Source organism: Notamacropus eugenii, chromosome 3 (genome assembly GCF_028372415.1).
Source record: "Notamacropus eugenii isolate mMacEug1 chromosome 3, mMacEug1.pri_v2, whole genome shotgun sequence".
NCBI lineage: Eukaryota > Metazoa > Chordata > Mammalia > Diprotodontia > Macropodidae > Notamacropus > Notamacropus eugenii.
The window spans coordinates 309,027,070-309,050,007 of NC_092874.1; the positions used below are offsets into that span (position 1 = coordinate 309,027,070).

Consider the following 22,938-nt stretch of genomic DNA (forward strand, 5'->3'; position numbering starts at 1 on the left):
AAATTTTCTCTCCATTTCTCCCCTCCCCCACCCCAAAACACCTAGCATTCTAATTGCCTCTATCACCAATCTGCCCTCTCTTCTAACATCCCTCCCTTCCCTTATCCCCATCTTCTCTTTTGTCCTGTAGGACCAGATAACTTTCTATACCCCTTTACCTGTATTTCTTATTTCCTAGTAGCAAGAACAATACTCAGCAGTTGTTCCTAAAACTTTGACTTCCAACTTCTCTTCATCCCTCCCTCCCCTCCATTCCCTTTGGGAAGGCAAGCAATTCAATATAGGCCATATCTGTGTAGTTTTGCAAATGACTTCCATAATAGTCATGTTGTGGAAGACTAACTATATTTCCCTCCATCCTATCATGCCCCCCATTGCCCCTCTGTCCCTCCCCAAGAGTGTTGACTTTGAATTGCTCCCTCCTCTCACTGCCCTCCCTTCCATCATCTCCCCCACCCTGCTTATCCCCTTCTGCCCCACTTTCTTGAATTGTAAGATAGGTTTTCATACCAAAATGAGTGTGCATTTTATTCCTTCCTTTAGTCACATGTGATGAGAGTAAGCTTCATGTTTTTCTCTCACCTCCCCTCTTTTTCCCTCCACTGAAAAGTCTTTTGCTTGCCTCTTTTATGAGAGATAATTTGCCCCATTCCATTTCTCCCTTTTTCCTCCCAATATATTTCTCTCTCACCACTTAATTTTATTTTTTTAAAGATATGATCCCATCCTATTCAATTCACTCTCTGCTGTGTGTGTGTGTGTGTGTGTGTGTGTGTGTGTGTGTGTGTGTGTGTGTGTGTGTGTGTGTGTGTGTGTGTGTGTGTGTGTGTGTGTGTGTGTAATCCCACCAACTACCCAGATACTGAAAAGTTTCAAGAGTTACAAATATTGTCTTTCCCTGTAGGAATGTAAACACTCAACTTTAGTAAGTCCCTTATGACTTCTCTTTGCTGTTTACCTTTTCATGCTTCTCTTGATTCTTGTGTTTGAAGGTCAAATTTTCTTTTCAGCTCTGGTCTTTTCATCAAGAATGCTTGAAAGTCCTCTATTTCATTGAAAGACCATCTTTTCCCCTGAAGTACTATACTCAGTTTTGCTGGGTAGGTGATTCTTGGTTTTAGTCCTAGTTCCTTTGACTAATGGAATATCATATTCCACACCCTTAAACCTCTTAATGTACAAGCTGCTAGATCTTGTGTTATCCTGATTGTATTTCCACAATATTTGAATTATTTCATTCTAGCTGCTTGCAATATTTTCTCCTTGACCAGGGAACTCTGGAATTTGGCCACAGTGTTCCTAGGAGTTTCTCTTTTAGGATCTCTTTCAGGAGGTGATAGGTGGATTATTTCAATATTTATTTTGCCCTCTGGTTCTAGAATATCAGGGCAGTTTTCCTTGATAATTTCATGAAAGATGATGTCTAGGCTTTTTTTTTTTTTATTTTTATTTTTTTTTATTTTTTAATGTTTAACAATCACTGCCATACAATTGTGATTTTATCCCCCCCACCTACCCCCCACTCCCCCCCTCTCTCCCCATGACTGCATACAATTCTGTATAGATTCTACATATACTTTCCTATTGAGTATATTTTCACTATAGTCATGCTATGTAGTCAGACTAAGATAAATGAAAGAAATCGTATAACAAATCAGAACATGATACACAAACACATACACATACACAAACATGATCTGTTACATTATGTGAGTGACTTCCATATTTCTCTCTCTGAGTGTGGAAGGCATTTTGCCTTGAGAACCACCATTGGGATTTTTTTTTTTTTGTAAGAAGTTCTTGTGTTATTACAAAAATCTAAGTCTACCAGAAAAAACTCTCACACACTGTGGTCGTTGCTGTGCATAAAGTTCTCCTGGTTCTGCTCCTTTCACTCAGCATCAGGTCGTATAAGTCCTTCTAGGCCTCTCTGAAGTCTTCTTGTTCATCATTTCTTATGGCACAATAGTACTCCATTACATTCATATACCATAATTTATTCAGCCATTCCCCAATTGATGGACATCCCCTTGACTTCCAGTTTTTGGCAACTACATAGAGTGCTGCTATAAATATTTTTGTACATGTGGGACCCTTTCCCATTTTTATGATCTCTTGGGGATATAGTCCTAGTAGCGATATTGCTGGGTCAAAGGGTATGCACATTTTTGTAGCCCTTTGGGCATAGTTCCAAATTGCTCTCCAGAATGGTTGGATGCGCTCGCAGCTCCACCAACAATGAATTAGTGTTCCAACTCTCCCACATCCTCTCCAGCATTTATCATTTTCTTGTTCTGTCACGTTTGCCAATCTTATAGGTGTGATGTGGTACCTCAGAGTTGTTTTGATTTGCATCTCTCTAACCAATAGTGATTTAGAGCATTTTTTCATATTATTATAGATAGCTTTAATTTCTTCTTCTGAAAATTGCCTGTTCATATCCTTTGACCATTTATCAATTGGGGAATGACTTGTATGATTATACATTTGGGTCAGTTCTCTATATATTCTAGAAATGAGGCCTTTATCCCCGAGCTTAGCTGTAAAAATTCTTTCCCAATTTACTACATCCCTCCGGATTTTGGTTGCATTGGGTTTGGTTGTGCAAAAACTTCTCAGTTTAATGTACTCAAAGTTATCCATTTTGCATTTCATAGTGCTTTCTATCTCTCCTTTAGTAAAGAATTCTTCCCTTCTCCATAGATCTGATAAATACACTATTCCTTGCTTCTCCAGTTTATTCATGGTATCAATCTTTATACCTAAATCATGTACCCATTTGGACTTTATTTTTGTGTACGGTGTCAGGTATGGGTCTATTAGGCTCTTTTTTTGATCGTGGCTTTCAGGCAGTCCCATAATTTTTAAATTGTCTCTCCTGGATCTAATTTCCAGGTCAGTTGTTTTTCCAGTGAGATATTTCACATTATCTTCCATTTTTTCATCCTTTTGGTTTTGTTTTGTGATTTCTTGGTTTCTCACAAAGTCATTAGCCTCCATCTGTTCCATTCTAATTTTGAAAGAACTGTTTTCTTCGGTGAGCTTTTGGACCTCCTTTTCCATTTGGCTAATTCTGCTTTTTAAAGCATTCTTCTCCTCATTGGCTTTTTGAACCTCTTTTGCCAATTGAGTTAGCCTATTTTTCAAGGTGTTATTTTCTTCAGCATTTTTTTTTTGGGTCTCCTTTAGCAAGGTGTTGACCTGCTTTTCATGCTTTTCTTGCATCTCTCATTTCTCTTCCCAGTTTTTCCTCCACCTCTCTAACTTGATTTTCAGATTCATTTTTGAGCTCGTCCATGGCCTGAGCCCACTGAATATATATTTTGGATGTTTGGGATACAGAAGCCTTGACTTCTATGTCTTTCCCTGATGGTAAGCGTTGTTCTTCCTCCTCTGAAAGGATGGGAGGAGATATCTGTTCACCAAGAAAGTAGCCTTCTATGGTCTTATTTTTTTTTCCCTTTTTTTGGGCATTTTCTCAACCAGTTACTTGACTTTTGGGTCCTTTGTCAAGAGTAGGGTATACTCTGGGAATCTGTGAGATCTCAGTTCCTCCAATGTGGCAGGATCAAGTGTGTAGTGGTCTGGATGCAGAGAGGGATTTTTATGCCCAGAATTGTAGCATTTACCTCTTCATAGGCACCTGGCCTCCAGTTCCCAAGTCAGCACTGGGGGCTGATTTTCAGATAAGCTGGATGGGCAGGGCCACCATTCAGTGTGAGACAAAGACCAGCTTGCCCAGGGCCTCCACACAGGGTGGAGGCAAGAATCAGCTCTTCAGTGCCCCCAGGGTTTTTACGCTCCAAAAATGTATGCGGCTGCTGTGCCTGCAATGTAGCCTCTGAGTTGGCTGCCTGCTGCAGGAGCTATGGGAAGGCCCTTCTCCCTTCCTGGCCAGCTGATAAAACCCCATCACTGACCTTTGGCGCCTGTGGGTTGAGGGATCTGAGGACCCGCTGTTGGGACTGGAGATTCTGCCCCTGAGGTGTCCTCCTCCTGGAGTCTTGTCGAGCCACTTGGCCAGGGCTGGGCTAGGCTCCGCGTCTGGTGCAACTGACGTTTCCGTGGGCCTTTCAGGTCACCGTGGGCTGGAAATCTCCTCCACTCTGTTGTTCTCCACTTCTGCTGCTCCAAAATTTGTTGAGAGTCCCTCTCTACAGGTATTTTATGGGCTGTGGGGGGAGAACCTGTGTAAGTGTGTCTCTCTAGTCCACCATCTTGGCTCCATGGCCGAGAAGTTACTTTTGAAAAGAATGTTGGCAGAGTGTTCTCCAAAAGATCTGGTCGCCTCCTTAACAGTTTTTCTTGGGGATTCAAGGCCCTCCTGGGAATGCCCCAGCTGTGCCTCGTGCTTGTTAGCCCTTGGGAAGCTGCTGTTCTTTTACTCAGAGGGTGCAGAGACTTAAGGTGAAGCCTGAGAACCAACCTCTCCCCCTTCCTCTGGCTCCTGGGCTAACTATTATATCTGTATATCTGCCTTGAGCTCCTTTTCTCTTACTGTCATCTCCCTTCTCATAGTGATTGGGATTGTTTTCTGCAGTGACTGTTTGGCTCTCTCTCCTGTTTTAATCATTCTTTTTGTTTCTTAAGCCTCGGCACATCAGTTGTTTATCCTTTTTCTTCTTCCACAGAGATTTAGAAAGCCATCTTCTGTATGGTTTTGTAAATACAATGGAATGGGACAATTTCATCAGCCATATGATTATTTCCCTTGTATTGCAGAAAGAAAGGGAATGGGAGTTATAACTGAGGTAAACACTCAGCCAATAGGATTAAATAAAGGCATGTGGGGATTATTGGGGTGAATGAACCTCCCTTGGTCAGTTTCCAGTTTTCAGAGTTAAAATGCATGTAACCTTAAAGGTGTATTAGACATAGTTTGATCTTTGCTTGATGATTCCCTGGAAGTCCTCACGCTATTTTGGCAGGCAGGGGCCTTGGGTTTTCATAGGCTGCATATACCACCCTAGCAGATTATAGGCTCTCTTAGGGACTTGCTGATGTGGCCAGTGATGGTCCAGATAAGTACTAGAAGGCTAGTTATCAGGTGAGGAATTTGGGGGCCTACAGCAACTCCAAAGATGATCTTACAATGTCTGTAGCTTCTGATATATGGCTGACAGATTACTGGTCAGGGATGAAGTGGATCTGAAAAGCCAGTAAGAATGTTTTTGTAAATGTGGTCAAAAGGTCTTTAAACTGGAGAAGACTAGAGAAGAAGAAGACTCCCTGTGTGTATTCACCAAGTTCAGTACCATATTGAGCCACAAAGGAGGAAAAAGAAAACTACTATTAGTAGCTGAGGCCCCTAGAAAATCATGGAGACAAAGTCCAGGAAAAGAGCTAGCAGAAACCTATGACCCTAATTATCGGTACACAAGTGCCTCACGTTTAGGCAACAAGAGGAACCATAAATTCCAAAGCAAGGTGGCAAATTGTACTTTGTAGGTATCAGTGAGACTTGGGATGAAACCCAAGACTGGAGTCTGACTCAGGATTAGTCTAACTTTGTTTAAAAGAAACATGATAAGTGTGGGGGGGGGGGGGGGGGAGCGGAACAGAGCAAGTGAAGAAGGAAACCTAAGAGCAGGGGCGTAGGATGGGGGGGAGGGGCCAGGAAGCATGATGTTGAGCACTGAGGGGCAAAAGAAGGAAGAAAGAAATTTTTGTCTGTACTGTAGAGGCCAGCACAGCGGCTTGTAATGTAGTGGTAATGGGGGACTTCCGGTGGCCAGACATCTGCTGGTGTTTCCTTCACCTCCCCTTCTTCTTTCTCCTCTCCCTGTTGGAAACCATATTCCATAACCACATTTCTCGGCAGGACTTGTCGATCTGACAGTTTGGGTGAGGAAGAGAACCTTGGCTCTTCTTGGTTTTACCCTCTACAAATCAGAGCAGAGAAAACTGACTCTTGAGGATCTAGACTAACCCATGCAGCTTCATGCCACTCAGCTAGAAACAAAGAGAAGCAGTTCTAACAAGAGTGAAAGAGAGACTAGACTTGGATAGAGAGGAATCTGTCTCCCCCACCGACTGCTTTCAATTTTAGAAACATACCGTATCATGGAGAAGCTAGTGCCCAGCATGAGCCAGAATTAAGAGTGAAGTGATGTTTGCAAGGAGACAGCAGCCTGGTGGGAGACAAAGAGACTCTGAGGAGGGACCGAAACTGCCAGAAGGCAGAGCTGCCCCGTCCATTCCCTTCTGGGAGCAGGGCCCAACAAATGTGACTCGGAGGCCGGACCCCATGTTAACCGAGGAGCAAGCTGCCCTCACCCAATAGTCACTGGCCCTCACGTCTGGGAAGGGCTTACGTTCATCATGTGGGAAAGACCCTGGAGCACACGAGACACCACGAGATGAGAGGGGGTGAAGGCTGTCCAGGGCTCTGAAAGAGGAAAAGAGTCTATAAACAAGGGCATGGAACTCAGCTTCAGTTCCTGGGAAAAGCCTCGAAAAGCTTATTAAAGAGATGGTTATGAGCAGCTGGGAAGGGCAGTGTGATGAACAGGGGCCGCAGTGCAGGGGATGTGGCCTGCACGCTGTTCCTTCTCTGACCTGTTACCAACCTAGTAGAGGAGGACAGTGGTGTGGGTGGAATGGACCAGATTCTGTGCCTTTCTTTTTGTGTTCTTTCTCATTGGCATGGCTTGATTCCATGGCTTTAAGATGCCCACGGTTTTATGTCTAGTCTCCATCTTGAATACCTTTCAAAAAGTGATTGATGATCTTTTGTCGTTTTTTTTAAACATCATCCCTTTTTCCCCAGTATCTCTCCCTCTCTTCTACCAGAGAGACATCCCATGTAACAAATTGTTTTTTAAAGGAAAAAGAAAGAAAATGAGAGAGAAAAAGAATGGGCAAAACTGATTACTACATCAAAAAAGTCTGAAATATGTGCAGTATACCACATTTGTGGAATCCCATCTCTGCAAAGGAGTATGTGTGTGTGGGTGGGGGAGGGGTATGCCTTCTCTCTCTTCAGGACCATACTCAGTCTTTGTAATTGTGCAGTGTTCATTTTTTACTGTTTATCATTCTTTCCTGGCCCTGCTTGTGTTGGGATAGGCCCTCCTTCCACCATCATGCCATTAGTAAGACAGTCTTCATGAACTGCTCAGTCTAAGACTGTCCTTAGTTCTCCTTGGCCGACCTTGTGGCAGGAACTTCTTCAAACAGAAAACCCACCGCCATGCTCTTCTTCCAATCCTTCTAGGGCTCATAGTCCTTCACCTGACAGCTGTGGAGAGGGGAGATCTCAGAAGAGAACTTTCAGTTGAGGTTCTAAATTCAAGTTTCTCCACATTCCGTAAGCATGAAACTTGAAGACCTCAGGTCATCAGTGTTTCTGAAAACTGCAGAGTTGCTGAAGAACAATTCATTTATTGAAAGTGTCATTGATTTTTTAGACCATTTCTTAGCTGAAAAATGTTACTGAAATGTTAGGTAAAGTCCTGTGATTGCCAGCCTCATACAATTAAGATGAGAACACTTGCTTTGGTTCTCCCTCCAACATCCATGGAGAAAGCAAGAAAAACAAAACCTGTCACAAACGTGTAATCAATCCAAACAAATCCCTGCATTGATGAGGTCTAAGAATCAAAAACAAGACGTGTGCCTCAGTCTGTACCCTGGGTTCCTTGCTTTGCTGGCTGGAGCTGGTCTGACGCTTCCTGAGAAAGAGGAGAGAGTATTTCTTGACACTCTTCATTTTATTGATTTTTATTCTGAACTTAAACATCAGATAAAATGTGCATTTCCATATGCAGAGTGTAACTGGAGGAGATGCTTGGATATAAACTTATCTCTCCTGTACATCTTGCTTTTCTTTTAAATATTTAACAAATCAGCATGCAACTTTCAAAGTCATCCTTGTCTGTAGTTCTTTTTGGCCTTGTCTGTCTGTCTGTGTCTTGTGCTTTCTTTGTTTGTGATCAAACATTTCTCCCTCTTCCCTTCCCTCACCCACTGAAAACCTTCATATCTTTAAGCCAAGCAAATTGTCCTGATGGCCTGCCTTCCATTGCAGCATGTTCAGAGTACAGCAAGCACCATCTTCAGTTTCATTTTGAGGTAGAACATAGGGACCGTCTAGAACTTCATGATACCTTGTAGGAATGCCATGATGCCCTCGAAAGGGGAAGAGAGTGACTGGCTTCATTTGGGAGGCAGAGTGGTAAAGAGGCCTGGAGCAGGAGTCAAGTGATTGGGAGGGTGTCCTCTGTTTTCTCCTGTAAGATGGGGGTCATAGGAATCATTTCTTTGGGCCTCTTAGGAGTTTTGTCAGAGCAGGGCCTGAGCAACTTCCAAGTGCTGAGAGTTCTGAGCTTCCATCCCTATCCCTGAGTTGATCAAGAATCCCTTTTTTTTTTTTTAGGTTCAACAGATTGTGTGTGCTATGCCACGGTCGGCATCAATGACCCAGTAACATCAGCATTGCACATTATTATTGGTAAGTCATTCATTTTGTAAAAATGCTTCATAACAAGCTAGGGGACTGAGGCAAGACAGGGTTGCTGTAGAGTAACCATGCATCAAGTATCTGTTAGCTACCCCTCACTAGAAGCCATTCCTGGGGATTTAGTGACTCAGCCCTTTGGCCACAGGACACAGTCCACTCCGCTCTCTCTTTGGGATCACTGTCACCGTGTGGGGGTTTTGCACCCTTGCCTCTTCTCCCAGTTCTCCTCTTCCTTGCCTGAAAGCATTCAGAAAGCGTTTACTCTGTACACAGCCAGCGCTATTCTGATATCGACAGACACCCTTGCGAGGTGCCAGCCTCAGAGGCTGCAGCAGAGTTAGTGGTCAGGCCTTGTCTCCGAGGGGCTTCTGGGTTCCTGATGCCATTGGGTGCACCTGGCGCCAGGCTTGTGTCAGATGCTTTTGCCATTTCTTTGCATATCCTTGGTACTTTTTTCTGAATGCTCCAGGGTTCTTGTACTTTGTCTTTTTCTGTCACTTTTCCCTGGCTTTAAGGCTCCTTCTCTGGCTTACCCATAGCCCACTCACTAACTGGGGCTCTGTTATTAGGCGTCTTCTCTCTCCTCTCTCTCTCTCTCCTCTCTCTCTCTCTCTCTCCTCTCTCTCTCTCTCTCCCTCCCTCCCTCTCTCCTCTCTTCTTCCTCCCTCTCTCTCTCTCTCTCTCCCTCTCCCCCACTCTCTTTCCCCTTCTCTCTTACCCTCTCCATCTCCTCCCCCACCTCAACACTCTCTTTGCCAGGACCCTCCCCATCTCTCCTGCATGGATGCGTTGAGTGATTTTCTCTATTCAGATGATTCCCAGATGTGGACGTCTCCTATATCTCTACTTTCGGTCCTTGGGCTTCTCCCTGTTGAACATCTCAGAGACTTCTGGAAATCAGATTTCCAAGACTGGACCCCTTAGCTTTCTCTGCAAACCTACCTTTCTCTCATACCTCAACTCTTCTAGGCTTCCAAGTGGGTGACCTTGGCATTATCCTTGTCTCCTGAGCCACTTTACCTGGGCTTCACAGAATCCTGCCTGGCCTTCAGGAAGCAGCTCATGCTGCACCTTGTGCTGGAAACCTTTGCTTCTCTGCACTCCCTCCTCTCCTCAGACACTGCTAGTCACATATACATACGCACACATGCATACATGTGTACATACACATAGACACACACACACACACACACACACACACACACACACCCCTATCCCTGTACGCTTACATGTTCACTCCTTGTCTCCCCCAAAACACTGCAAACACCCCAAGAGGACAGGAGCATTTAATTTCTTTCTGCGCATACTTTACCAGACCTCGCCTGATGCCCAGCACTCTGTAAATTCTCTCTGTTTCCTTGAGTGATTTCTTGCCTTCTCCCCTCTGGACTTTTGCTCTTGCTGGTCCTTACACCTAGAATGCCACCCTCCCCTTTGATTCCCACCTATTGAAAATGCAGGTTCCTCACCCCAGTTTCTGGCATACTAGACATGCTTTCACCATCCGCAGCTGTGACCCCGTCCTTTCCACAGACCTTTGGCCCTCCAGCAGCCCCTGGCTGAGCTCTCTCCCCATCTCAAGCGCCATCTCATGTTCATCCCCTTCCTCCATCTTGCCCTTATGCCTGTCTTTGCTCAGACCCTCACCTTCCATCCATGGACAGTTTCTTGTTTCTTGTTTTTCCCATCATTGTTTGTATAGGTAGATTCTTGCCCCTAAGAGCCATGTCCTTTCACATCTGGTTCAGTTCAGAGCTGGGGATGACCTGGGAGACCAGATGAGGCTGCAGATGAGGAAACTGAGGCACAGGTAGCCAGATGATTTACCTGAGATCACACAGTCTGGCCAGTGTCCAGGGTGGTCCTGGTCACAATGCTGAGCTGGAGACCATGGCATTCTCCAGGGGCGACAAAGCCAAGATGCAGCTTGTTTGGGTCTTCCCTGGCCCCTGGCCATCCTCTTAAGCAGCCTTGTGGCAGTTTCCCTTTCATTTGATGAGGTCTTGTTCTGCCTTTCATAAACACTCATGGGAGAGGGCAGATGTGCTTTGGAAGGGAGCACAGTGAAGATTTGACCAGAGTTTGGTGCTTTCCCAACAGGGGACTCTCTGTCTATGGATGTTTCTTCAGTGCATCACAACAATGAATTTCTGAAGTACTCTGTGTCCTTGCTGGGTTACGGTTTTTATGGAGACATACTGAGGGACAGTGAGAAGAAGCGGTGGATGGGCCTCATCCGATACGACTTTTCAGGTAACTCGAGGTTTGAGGAAGCAGGGAGAGGGGAGAGCAAGATGGGGAGTTGGCAGTGAGTGCACCGGGACAGCTGGGGTATGGAATCCTATGGAATCATCTCTTCCAGGTATCACAACCCTTTCTAAAGGTCCTCAGTTCCAGCAGCCTCTCATTTGGTGGGCCTGTGCTCTGTGTCAGAGGTGAGAGGTAACTTGGCGGGAGGTGGTAGAACTGAAGTATCCTTTACAGCCTTCATCCTGACTGGTTTATCAGGGTTTTCTGTTTAGTGACCCTGTGGTCCTGATCTGTACAGAACAGAATGATCTCAGGTTAGCTACCATATTGTAGACTTGTATTCTTTTACTATTTCTGACTTAGTCTAGGCCTTCTCAGCCTCTACCCTCAGTGTTGGGCACCAAGCTAGATAACTGTTCTTGGGTCCGTTTTTCACAAATGCTGCATGAACATGGGTGGATTTCATTGTAATTCCAAATATTAAGAAAGCACTCATTGGAAATGAAATGGAAAATTCCCCAGATTGTATCTCAGGGATCAGTCTCTCTGTATTTTCAGTACTGGTGGAATATCCTAGCTTTTCTATTCTTGAGCATTGAGCAGTTAAGGAACTAGAAGGGGGAGCATTTTAGAAAGGGAGAATTAAGTTTGGACATTCTTCATCTGCAGCACAGTCCATGATTCCCATAGACCCCATCTCCACTCTCACAGACCTCTCTTGGGCCACTTAGTTCATGGGAAATTTAAGTTGACCAATGCCAATGACTGAGAACCTGCCTTCTTTGAGGAGAAATCATTAGAAGTGGACTGAACCTAACTTAAAAAATCAAATTGGATTACAGGACGGCTTTAGGATGAACAGTTAAATGCTATACTGAAGGCTGTGGCCCTAGTTAGAAGCCTCTTTGGAGAATGTTCTGAGGATTAACGAGCAAGGGCCTGAGGACTGGGCAGCCTGAAGGAGTGGCCCTGTGTTCCACGTGGCCGCATCTTCCTTCATCCCTCTGCTCACTCAATGTCCTTCCTTCTTTTTGGGTGAGAAGGGGTTGGTCAGCCCTGGAGAAATTGTGACATCGAGCTACCTGACTCCATGAAGTTAGCCAGTTGTGGCTCCGAGGGCAGCAGTCACTCATTCCTCCCTCATCCTTCCCTGGTGCTCTCATCACCACACTTCTTCCACACCTTCTCCTCCTTCCACAAGACTCCCAGGGTTTCTCCTGCCCTCTCTTCAACTGAAGGGAAAAAACCTGAATAAGACCCGAGATCAGATTGGCCTGAGAACTCTCTCCTCAGCTCCTTCCTGCCAGGACCAGCCCTTGGCGTGCACAAGTGATCACGTTGCATCCCCTGTCCTCTGTTTGCCCCACCTGTCATCCTCCCTCCCTCCCTCCTGTCTCCCCATCCTCAGATACCCTCACTTGCCCCCTCCATCCCCTATCTCTTCTGCACTTTATGGCTAAACTCCTTGAGAAGGCTGTCTACACTAGATGCTTCCGCTTCTCTCACTCTCGCCTAAACCTGCTGCGGTCTGACTTCTGACCTCATCCTTCCACCCAAACTACTGTCTCTAAAGTTACCTGCAATCTCTCTGGTCCCTCATCCATCCTCGTTGACCTCTCTGAAGGCTTGGTTGTGCTCTGTGGTGCTATAAAGGTTTGGTTTGCATCCATTCATCCCCTGTGGTGGATGCCTGCCTTTTTCCTCATTTTCACCACGGATCCCTAGCCGGGTTCACAAAGGTTTGACCATGAAGAGGAAGCCAGTCTAAAGACTGTGCTCTGAAGGACCAGGCATTTGAAAACCTCTCTTGGCAATTCCCCCTCCCTGGAGAGATCTTGAGGCCCCGTCTTGGAATGCTTGGACATGGGTACCCTTCTAACTCAGGTGTCTTTGTGGCTGCTTGGTCAGGTCCAGCAGAACTCTGTCTCATCTTCTTTGCTACCATTGCTTTTTCTTTAGGCCCCTTGGTACCTGTGCGTGATTCCACTGTTGTCCTGATAACAATAAATCACTCTACAAATACATTCCCCTTTGAGTCTCCTCTGTCTTTGTGTTGAGAAGCACCCTGCATTTGTGGAAGGTGCTGCAGTGTTGTCCAAATGAGATCCAGCCTAGGCCAGTCTTGTTTGGTTTTGGGCCAGGCTCATTTTGCATCAACATTGCCTTTCTAAGAGTGATGTCCTGTTAGACTAACTCAGTGGCTTCCCCTTCTGATTATGATTCCCTGGAAAGGCCTGCTTGGTCCCTTTGGTTTCTTCTTTGTGCAATGTTTGCGGCGGGAGGCAGTCCTGGACTTGGTACAGTCAGTACCAGTGATGAAGGGAATGGATACTTGTAGTTTAAGTTACACTGAAAACAAGATGACAGAACCTTTACTTGAGTGCTCACTTGTGCACATCAGTCCTCCTGTCCCACTTCTCCATTCCACAAGTGAATCCTCCCTTGTAACAGGAAGACAGTAAGGCAGAACCAACTGTCTGCCCCAGGGATGGCCCGGCTGCCAGCCTTTGGTCTCAGGGGCCTCTCAGGCTCTTCTGATCCTTGTCATTCTGTTTTACAACCCAGATGTAGCTCTCCACATTTCTCATCCTCATCCTCATTTCCTTTTACTGCCCAGTAATCTCCCAACACCTTGACTGGCTTAGCTCTTCCTCCAGAGATAGTTCCTTACTCTCTGGCTGTTACTGCAGAAGTGCTCCTGTGGGTTTCGGAATATGTGGGGGCCTTTTGAGTTTTTGACCCCCTTGGGATTGAAAAGTCTCCAGTAGCATTAAGTCTGGGAGATGACTAGACCAAGTGATATCCTCAGGACCCTAGGCCGTTGTCAGAAGACCTTTGAGACTGTCTAGTCCAGCAGGAGTCAGGAGTTTTGAAAGTCATCACCACATTAAAGGCTTGACAAATCCCACTGAACTCTCTTCCATTTTACTTGTAGGTTTTAAGACCTTCCTTTCTCATCATTGCTATGAAGGAACGGTAGCCTTTCTCCCGGCACAGCACACCGTGGGCTCCCCAAGGGATAAGAAGCCGTGTCGAATGGGGTGAGAGAAGTGTTTGTGTTCATTCCCCTCAGAGGCAGCAGCATTCGCTGCCGTCAGGAAAATGGCCGGGAAAATCCTGGGCCTTTGGATTGGGACCAGTGGCCATGGACTCCTGAAGGCCACTGGTGGTACTGGGCTACCTCACCCTTCCCTTCTGGGAGCCAGCATTGTCTCAGAACAGAACAACACCTGGCTTCTTACCTCGTTCCCCTGCGGGTCTAGTGCCCTAAAGCTTTTCAGCTGATGGTCAGTTATCCCGAGCCTTGTCCACTTTGGGGATGGGGCTGTGTTGACATTTCTGGAGGAAATCAGTGTTCTAGGCATTTAACAATGTTTTTCCATTTTGGGGGTCTGAGTTTCTCAGGGCAGTGACAGTGACTTTAATAACTCTGTAGAGAGGTGGTTGGATCTTCAGGAGATCAGGTATGTGATAAAGATGAGGGCAGCGATGCCTGAGGCTGCTCCCAGCTCTGAGAGTCCCAGAAGCTGGTGCTTCTCTGCCATATGCACACACATATAGAGGTGCACACGCACACACACACAGTGAATGCCCACCCATACTGTTCTCTCTGTCAGAGTAGTTGGACTAAGCTGGCCACACTTGTACCTATTGGCCCTCACAGCGTGGACTCTTCTAGATGCTCCATGGAAGAGTGTCCGTGGCACCAGGTGTCTTCTTTGGGTTTGGTCTGGGCTGTCGAGGTACAGTTCTGCCCCACCCATGCTGGAGTCCCTACCCTGCTTTTCAGTGATGTGTGTGGCCTTGCCCATGTGACTTCAGGACCGGGCCACAGAAGGACTGGACTCAGTCAGCCTGGGGAGAACAGAACAGGTTTGAAGGGTCTCAGGAGATTGAAATGCTTCTGCTTTGCCCCTGGGGCCAGACCAGGAAGTGGAATGGGGAGGAGGGAAGGAGGTGTATAGATGAGCAGATGCAGGAAAATTTCCTGGGAGGAGGAAGGGGGTGGCTGGAGCACTGGACTTGAGATTACAGAGACCTGTGTTCAAATCCCCTTTCAGACATTTTAATTAGCTTTCTCAGCCTTGGTTTCTTCATCTGTAAGATGGGGGTAACAGTAGCCACCATCTCACAGGATTGTTGTGAGGATCACTTAAAGTGCTTTGTAAAACTGAAGGGACTTTCTTGGTGCTCCAGTGACCCTAATGGGAGCCATCCCAGGGCAGAGCGGGCTGCCCACTGAGGGTGCCAGCCCCCCTACCCAGGAGCTGCCAGGTGCCAGCAAGGGCCTGGAGATACCTCTCCGAGCAGAGACAGGCTGGTGAACGCTGCTGGATGGTCAGCATGCCTTAGAAAAGGTCATTTGAGCATAGGGGAGAGATAAGCTGCCAGGCCCTTCCCCTCCACAAGGCTCCCCATTGGAGCTCTCCTGAGCCCCCACTTTGATTGTGTAGATGATTTCCCAGGCCCCTGCCATCATGCCTCTGACCTTTTGCCCTGGTGTCTTCAGTCTCTGCAGGGAAAAAGAAGCGCAATTGTGAGACTACCAGTTCTTCTGCAGGATGTCTACACTTGGGTTGTTTTGGTGTAACCTTTGAATTCGGAGTTTTGGTCTGTGCAAGACGGACTGCGCTCACGTCTCAGTGTTTATTTTAATCTTAAAGGTGCTCTTTTAAAAAGAGACACATTCCCCAGTTGGTAAATGCTCAAAGGACAGGAACAGGCAGTTTTCAGAGGAAGAAATTACAGCTGTCTATAGTCATATAAAAAATGCTCTAAATCACTATTGATGAGAGAGATGCAAATCAAAACTACCCAGAGGTACCACATCCCACCTATCAGACTGGCTCATGTGACAAAACAGGATGATAAATGTTGGAGAGGATGTGGGAGAGTTGAAACACTAATTCATTGTTGGTGAAGCTGTGAACTGATCCAACCATTCTGGAGAGTAGTTTGGAACTATGCCCAAAGGGCTACAGAAATGTACATACTGTTTGACCCAGCAGCATCGCTTCTGGGACTCTATCCTAAAGAGGTCATAGAAATGGGAAAAGGTCCCACATGTACAAAAATATTTACAGCAGCACTCTTTGTGGTGGCCAAAAACTGGAAATCAGGGGAATGCCCATCAGCTGGGGAATGGCTGGATAAATTGTGGTATACAAATGTAATAGAATACTATTGTGCTATAAGAAATGATGAACAGGAAGACTTCAGAGAGGCCTGGAAGGACTTATGTGATCTGATGCTGAGTGAAAGGAGCAGAACCAGGAGAACTTTGTACACAACAGTAACTACAATGTGTGAGGAATTTTTCTGGTAGACTTAGAACTTCATTGCAATGCAAGAACTTAAAAAATTCCCAATGGTCTTTTAAGGCCAAAAGCCTTCCATGTTCAGAGAAAAAACTATGGAATTTAATCGCAGAATGTAGCAGATCATTTTCTTTTGTATTACATTTTGGTTTGTTTTATGATTTCTCCCATTCATTTTTATTCTTCTATGCAACATGACTAAGGTAAAAATGTATTTAATAGGAATGAATGTGTAGAGCCTATATAAAATTGTATGCTGTCTCAGGGAAGGAGGGGGAAGGAGGGGAGAAGGAGGGAGAGAAAGGGGAAAAAAATTGAAGATATATGGAAGCAATTGTAGAGCACTGAAAATAAATAAAATAATAATTAAAAAAAATAAAAAGCAACACGCTGTCTTTCAGGTGCTTCATCTGCAGGCAGAGTAAGCAACAGCTAGAAGATGAGCAGAAAAAATCCCTGTATGGCTTAGAAAACACAGGTAAATTCTGGGCAAGAATTCGGCCTCTGCTGGCTGATGTTTCAGAAGGAGCAGGCACGTTGTCCTGGCTGCCATCCACCTCTCCTTCTGGGAACCCCTCCTGTGTCCTCTGTGAGTTCTCCTCCTCATCCTCAGGGGCCCCAAAGGCCTTTTCTGCCAATGCTGGGGGACAGGCTCTCCATGCCCACCTGCCTCCAAGGAGCCAAGCTGGGCTTCCTGTCTTCTGGTGAGCCCCCATCAGGGCGTTGGTCTGGGGCTGGATGCGCCAAGGGCAGCTGTGACTTAGGAGCCTGGAAGAGGAATGAGATCTCTCCATATATTCCTAAAATGTAAAATCCTACAAACTCATTCCCTTAGAACAGGAAGCGTGAGTAATGAAAGCTAGCAGTAAGTGCATTCTTCCCCAAAGGGAAGATTGTTCACCCCAGAAGACTTCCTGGAGGAGGCCACGTGAATTGGGCCTCAACCCATAGGCAGGTCAGGCAATCACATACCAGGTCAGCTGACCTGCCAATTGAACAGTATGACGTTTCATAAAAAAATAATGTACTTTTTCTTAATTAAAAAATCATTAGTCTTCTCATATTTTGAAAAAAGATCTTTTTGAAAAGGAATTTTTGTGGTTTTCTGATCAGGAAGAAGGCTGTTAGGGAAGGGAGGCAGCATTGAATCCCTGGTGTTCTGTTTTGGTGTGAGCCACCTGGGGAATCCATGGGCTCGTTTTCTAAAAAGCACTTTTTTGGAGTGTTTCCTTTTAGGAAACCTCTCTGTGAGAGGTTCAGGGTCTGATGGGTATTACAGCAGACCCTGAGGTTGGAGAGATGGAATGACTTTCCCAGGGTGTGTCTGGGCCAGAATCAGAACCCAGCACTCTCCCATCTCTACCCCCTGCCCTGCTGCCTCTGAAGAGTGAAATGGATGACTAAGAAGGGAAGGGGTTCCCGGGGGTGGGGGCAGGAGAGATGTGGAGGGAGACTCAGAGCAGATGGAGGTCCAGAAGTTTCTGGGAGGCCTTTGTTCCCTGTAGTGCCTGGATAATTAGGGGGGATTTGGATAAGTGTGCCATGACTGTTCCCTGTGTCTGACCTGCTCCCCACTCCCTCCTGACTCCTTGCATCTCCTGACCTCCCCGGCTTCCTCCAAGGCTCAGACCTGATCCAGCCTCTTGCAGGAGGCCTGTCCTCCAAGGCTAGCATCCAGGGCCCTGTGTGCTCTTTGAGCAGGTTTGCACATGGTCTTCCCCATTAGATGGGATGGCTTGTTTTGGCCTCTGTGTATCTCAGCACTTAGTGCCTGACACAATGCTTGGTTACTGACTTAGGGAAGTGGGAGGTGCAGCAGAAGATAGGAGACTTCAGAGATTGCCAAAAGCTGACCTTTCATTTCTACTTGAGCATTGTTATACCAGGTCTTCTGACAGCCCTGGGGAAAAGGGTAGTATGTTCTTCTTTGTCATGTAATCCACAAAGATTATTTTGTTCCTATTCACTTGGTGACCACTTGGTAACTTAGGAGACTGAGCTTATTCTTCACCTGGTGGCCAACTTTTTGGGCTGTTCCCGGGCTCTCTTTAGCTGAGAATGACTGAGAAGGGGGTCTCCCACTGGGCCTGGATTGAGCCGAGTCACCATGAAAATGATGCCTTCTAGAAAGACTGAAGCTCATGACCCCACGGCCTGGACTTCTTGGAGGTGGGGCAGTCTCCATCACTGGAGGTTCCTCTCACTTCCAAAGGTGGGACAACCACTCATCAGGTGTGGCCTAGAAGCAGATTCCTTTCAGCCTCACATGGTCCCTACCAACTCTCATTCTGTAATTGTGTGAAGGTCTTTTAAGTCCCTCTCTTCCTGGGTCTTTTTGTTTTTGCATCTCTTTATATGATGAACACTGAGTCTTATTGGATTTGTGTCCAGTCTTATGAACCCTCTTAAAGTGTAAATTTTTCAAAGGCAAGGACCCTCCTGGTTCTGGTTGTCTCCCTCCCCTCTCCCTCCATGGGTTGAGGACCTCCTTTGCCCATGGTCTTGGCTAAGTTAATTATTAGGGTACAATTACATGACATTGATGTGACCTATCACCATAATGACCTCCTTGGCATTTGGTGCCCCAGAGCAGCTCTTGGTAGAGGAGGAAGGCCTCCTGACTGTGGCAGGACCCTCGTTCTGTGGAGCAGAAGCCCCACCAATTAGAAATGGGTCACCTTTGCCCTCCAACCCCCCCTGAACACCGAAACCCTTGGGTAGCTAAAGATGCTCCTTCTCTAGGTGCCCTACGAGATCATATTGTGAAAATAAGGACATCCCCATTTCCCTCTGAAATCTTTTGGGGAAATGAAGGTTTGTTGAGCATCAGCCAGTGTGTTTGAAAAGTCCTTGCATTCCCAGGAGATGAGACTGAATGAATCAGTAATGCTGGTTAGAGGCACATTGCAAAGGAATTCTCCAAGCAGGGTCTCTTACGCTTCCATTTCTTTGTTTCTTAATACACAATTTTTAAGAATGAATCTAGCATTCAGTATCTAACTGAAGGAGCATGTGTTTAGTTAACTGGTATTCTCTGCTCTGTGTGCAACAAACCCTCAGCATTAAAGCAGCAGTTTCAGAGTTTAGAACTATTTTAAAAGTCTGATATATTCTATCAGATAAAAAAAATGAATTTTTAAACCATAGCATTTTGATTGTTTTCTTCTTTTTCTAATTGTCTCTATTATAGCATTTTTTGGCAGCAAATCATACAAAAACTGCTATAACTTTTGATGAAATCCCTAAGAAGTTTAATAACCATAGAAATACATATACATATATATATATATATATATATATATATATATATATATATATGGAAATGTTATTTTTCTGTCATTTTATTTTTTAGCATTAGTTAAAATAGTAGTTCAAAAGCTTTAGGCCCTGACTTAGAAGGTCTGTAGATTAAGGGTTCTTAATCTTTTGGGGGAGTGTAGAACCTTTTAGCACCTGGTACCACATTTTCATAATAATGTTTTTAAATCAATAAAATAAAATCCCTAGAATTACAAAGGAAACTTCAGAGATTAGCACCCAGATTAGGAACCCCTGCTCTAGATTGTGCTTTGTTTACATTGGCAATTATCTGTACTAAGAAATGTCTGACCAGAAAGTTACCAGGCACTTATTAAACTCCTTCTGTGTGCCAGGTTCTGTTCTAAGTTCTGGAGATAAAAAAAGAAAGGAAAGAATGTGACTGCTGCTGTCCTGGAGAATGGCTGGGTATACGCATCATATACTGTGTAAATGGAGGGCAGCTTCAGGGGTGAGAGGATGCATTCCAGGCCAGGGAGCAGGCCAGCAGGGGCATGGACGTGGATGTCAGTCATCAAGGATATGGTGGGGAGGACGACCAGAGGAAAGGGAAAGAACACAGAAGAAACAGATCCATGAACACAAAGCTAATTATTCTGATCAAGATCCTCGTCTCATAGCCAGACGAGTGGCCTCCCCACTCCATTAGTCACACCAGGTCCTGGCAGTCTTGAAATGAAACTGGAAGAGAAGAGAAGTCACAGCTGAGGGAGAGGATGGACCCAGGTTTTTCTTGGAGAAGGTGCATGAGACTAAGGACTTGGCTTTTGTGCAGCAAAACTGCCAAGAAGCATCATTTCATGGGGTATGAGTCATGCAAGATTCTTCTTGGCAAAGACATTGGAGGAGTTCACCATTTCCTTTTCCAGGGGATTAAGGCAAATAGGGTGAAGTGACTTGCCCAGGGTCACACTGCTAGTAAGTATCTGAGACCACATTTGAACTTGGGTCTTCCTGGCTCCAGGCCCAGCACTCTGTACACTGAGCCAACTAGCTTCTCATTTCATAGGCATTTCATCGTCTTTTATTGCCATGTTCATGATAACTATTTACAAATAGACCACCAGGAAAATGATTGCAGTTTCTGTGCCAATATCTGTTGCAGAGAATGAGCAGGTAGAGAAATTCTACAAAATTCTACAAAAACTCAGTAAGATCCCTCAAATTAAATTCATGCAAAGGTGGGCAGGCCTAAGGGAAGAGACTAAAGATAGCTGTCCAGGAGATCACCTCAGAGGCCCCTTGTGGTCGGACTTCTATGACTGGTTTTAGAAAAGATGGTTCAGGACGTTGGGAAGCTTGTAGCCTCATCCCTCCACAGCCTCAAATACTTGGCTCAGAAGAAGAATCGGATGCTGGACACAGTACAGACTGAGTAAAACCTTTGACTTAACAGCCTATTACTGACGTCCTTCCAAACCGAGTCTCAGTATCTGGCCTGATAGAGTGGCCGTCAGCATCAATACAAAGCTAGGAGATGGCATAAAAAGTAGTCAGGGGAGTAGCCCTGACTGAAAAGGGGAGGGGAAGGAACATGGGAGCCTCAAGCCACATAAGCACCATTCCCTCAAGAAGTTTAATTGGTTCAAACCAACTACTGTAACAGAGAAGGAATGAAGCTGGGCCAGCAGAATCCTCGCAGCCAGAGACAGCAGGAGTTTAAAATATGGACTTGTTTAGGAAACCTGACGGAGAATATGGGACATTATGAACAGTGTACCTCCTAAAAAGGAAACAGTCATTAAAAACTAATTTAAGGAAAACTTGACAGGATAGAAGGAGGGAATGAGGACAGCAGAGGAAAATGGGGGGAAACAGGTAGGAAGGTGTTTACGACAAGCTCTTTTCACCATCCAGGCCGTTGGAACCAGCATGCTCAGACACTGATCATAGTCCTGAATGTGTTACCCACATGTACCGGGGAAAGGTCAGTGTGGGAACTAGGACTGAAGAACAGAAAAGGCAGTTGAGACTAAGAGGAATGGCCAAGTCATCATTCGAGAAGATTGTGCCCAGATTGGCCCGTGCCAATCTCACCAGTGGCCTTGGGGAGGGGGCCAGAATGGGGCAGGCCATCTGGGCCAAAAGTCCTCATGATGACTACACCATTGGCAGAGGCGGGTGGCAGAGAGCTTGATGCCTCCACTCACGTGTTCAAACCTCCCTAAAGCTGCAGGCTGTAGAGGTGCTTCCTACACCAGGAGAGGTGGCTTCCTCAGCTGGGAGTTACAGGCCCAGGCCTCCTTCCTCCCCCTCTTTCCCTATACTCAGCATCCTTCCATCCATTTCCCAGTCTTGCCTTACATTCACCCACCTTTCCACTTTGGTACCATCCTCTTCTCATCTTCTCCTCTTCAGGGCCAAACTTGAGGGTCCTGGACTCGAAGTGGCTCTAACATCTTTCTGTGTATTGGAACTGGGCCTTGCATATAGTAGCTGCTTCTGATCTGTTGGTGGCATTAAGTTGTATGTTAGGACTGGAAGTGGGTTTAGAACATGGCATCTTTTTACAGATCAGGAAATGGGTTTTGCAGCCCTGGGGCCCTCTAACCTCTAAGTCCTCTTCTTGTCATTCCAGAGGAAGTAGAAGAGTGGAAGGTCATCCAGGGGAAGTTTCTGGCAATCAACGCAGCCAACATGAGCTGCGCCTGTCCTCGGAGCCCCAAGGGCCTGTCCCCAGTGGCCCACTTGGCTGATGGCTCCTCAGACCTCATCCTGGTCCGCAAATGTTCCCGGTTGAATTTCCTGAGGTATCTCATCAGGCATACGAATCAAGATGACCAGGTAGATATTTGGGGGCTTTTGGTTTCTCATGCAATTGTGCGAGTCATTTATTTTTATGTGTTTGCTTGAGAGAGCAGGTCAAAGGGATGCTTCTAGAGCATTCACTTAACCAGGAAGAGTGCCAGGACGGTTGATTTGTTCCTTGAGCCCTTTTTCTAAAGGACCTTTAAATGAAGATGTGTTATGTTCCTCTTTTACTGTACAAAACAATAGTTCTCAGTGTTTGTGCTGTTTGTTGGCCTCCTTAAGATCTTAGCAAACCATGTTACAGTTAGCAGCTGTCTTCCCACTTAAAAAAATTATTGACCTTTTATGAAAGTAGGAAAAAAGATTTGTCCTGGTGAATTTTTTCTCTGCCTCTCTACTATGACCAGCCATTTTCACGTTTATTGTAACCCTGTTGAGTTTAACAGAAGTGAGATTCAGTCATTCAAGATTCACTTAGAATTACAGCTTCACCCCTGTGAAGCGGGGCATCATGGCCCTGGGCTTTGGTCTGTATGGGCCAAAGGTCCAATGCATGGTCCCTCACTCCTAGAGTGGATGGTTTAGGAGGGGGTCGGGGAAGGAGGCAGCCCAGAGAGCTCCCCAGTGCCTTATTGTGACTTTTCTTTCCAGTGTCCCTGTTCAGCCCCAAGCCCCACCCAAGAACCTTTCTTCACAACAGTATAATAGAGGTCTGCTGTGCTGGGAGGTTGACTTGACTTCCCCTTAGTGTCACTTCTGGCTTAAGACTTTTGAAGTTCTTTTGGATTCCTCATAGGCGGGTTTCTCAGAGCACAGCAGCATTCCAGTCTGTCACGCAGC

The 22,938-nt window shown here is 45.8% G+C and overlaps 1 protein-coding gene across 2 annotated transcripts in view; it reads left to right on the plus strand.

Annotated features, from left to right (window-relative positions):
• Positions 1-22,938, plus strand: part of CERK (ceramide kinase) — a 56,196-nt gene that overhangs the window by 29,096 nt on the left and 4,162 nt on the right. For both annotated transcript variants that reach the window (XM_072596565.1, XM_072596566.1), the window contains exons 7-11: positions 8,378-8,452; positions 10,562-10,714; positions 13,647-13,752; positions 16,431-16,507; positions 21,926-22,131. In XM_072596565.1, the coding sequence (XP_072452666.1) occupies positions 8,378-8,452; positions 10,562-10,714; positions 13,647-13,752; positions 16,431-16,507; positions 21,926-22,131 (617 nt within the window). The remainder of the gene's footprint in view (positions 1-8,377; positions 8,453-10,561; positions 10,715-13,646; positions 13,753-16,430; positions 16,508-21,925; positions 22,132-22,938) is intronic.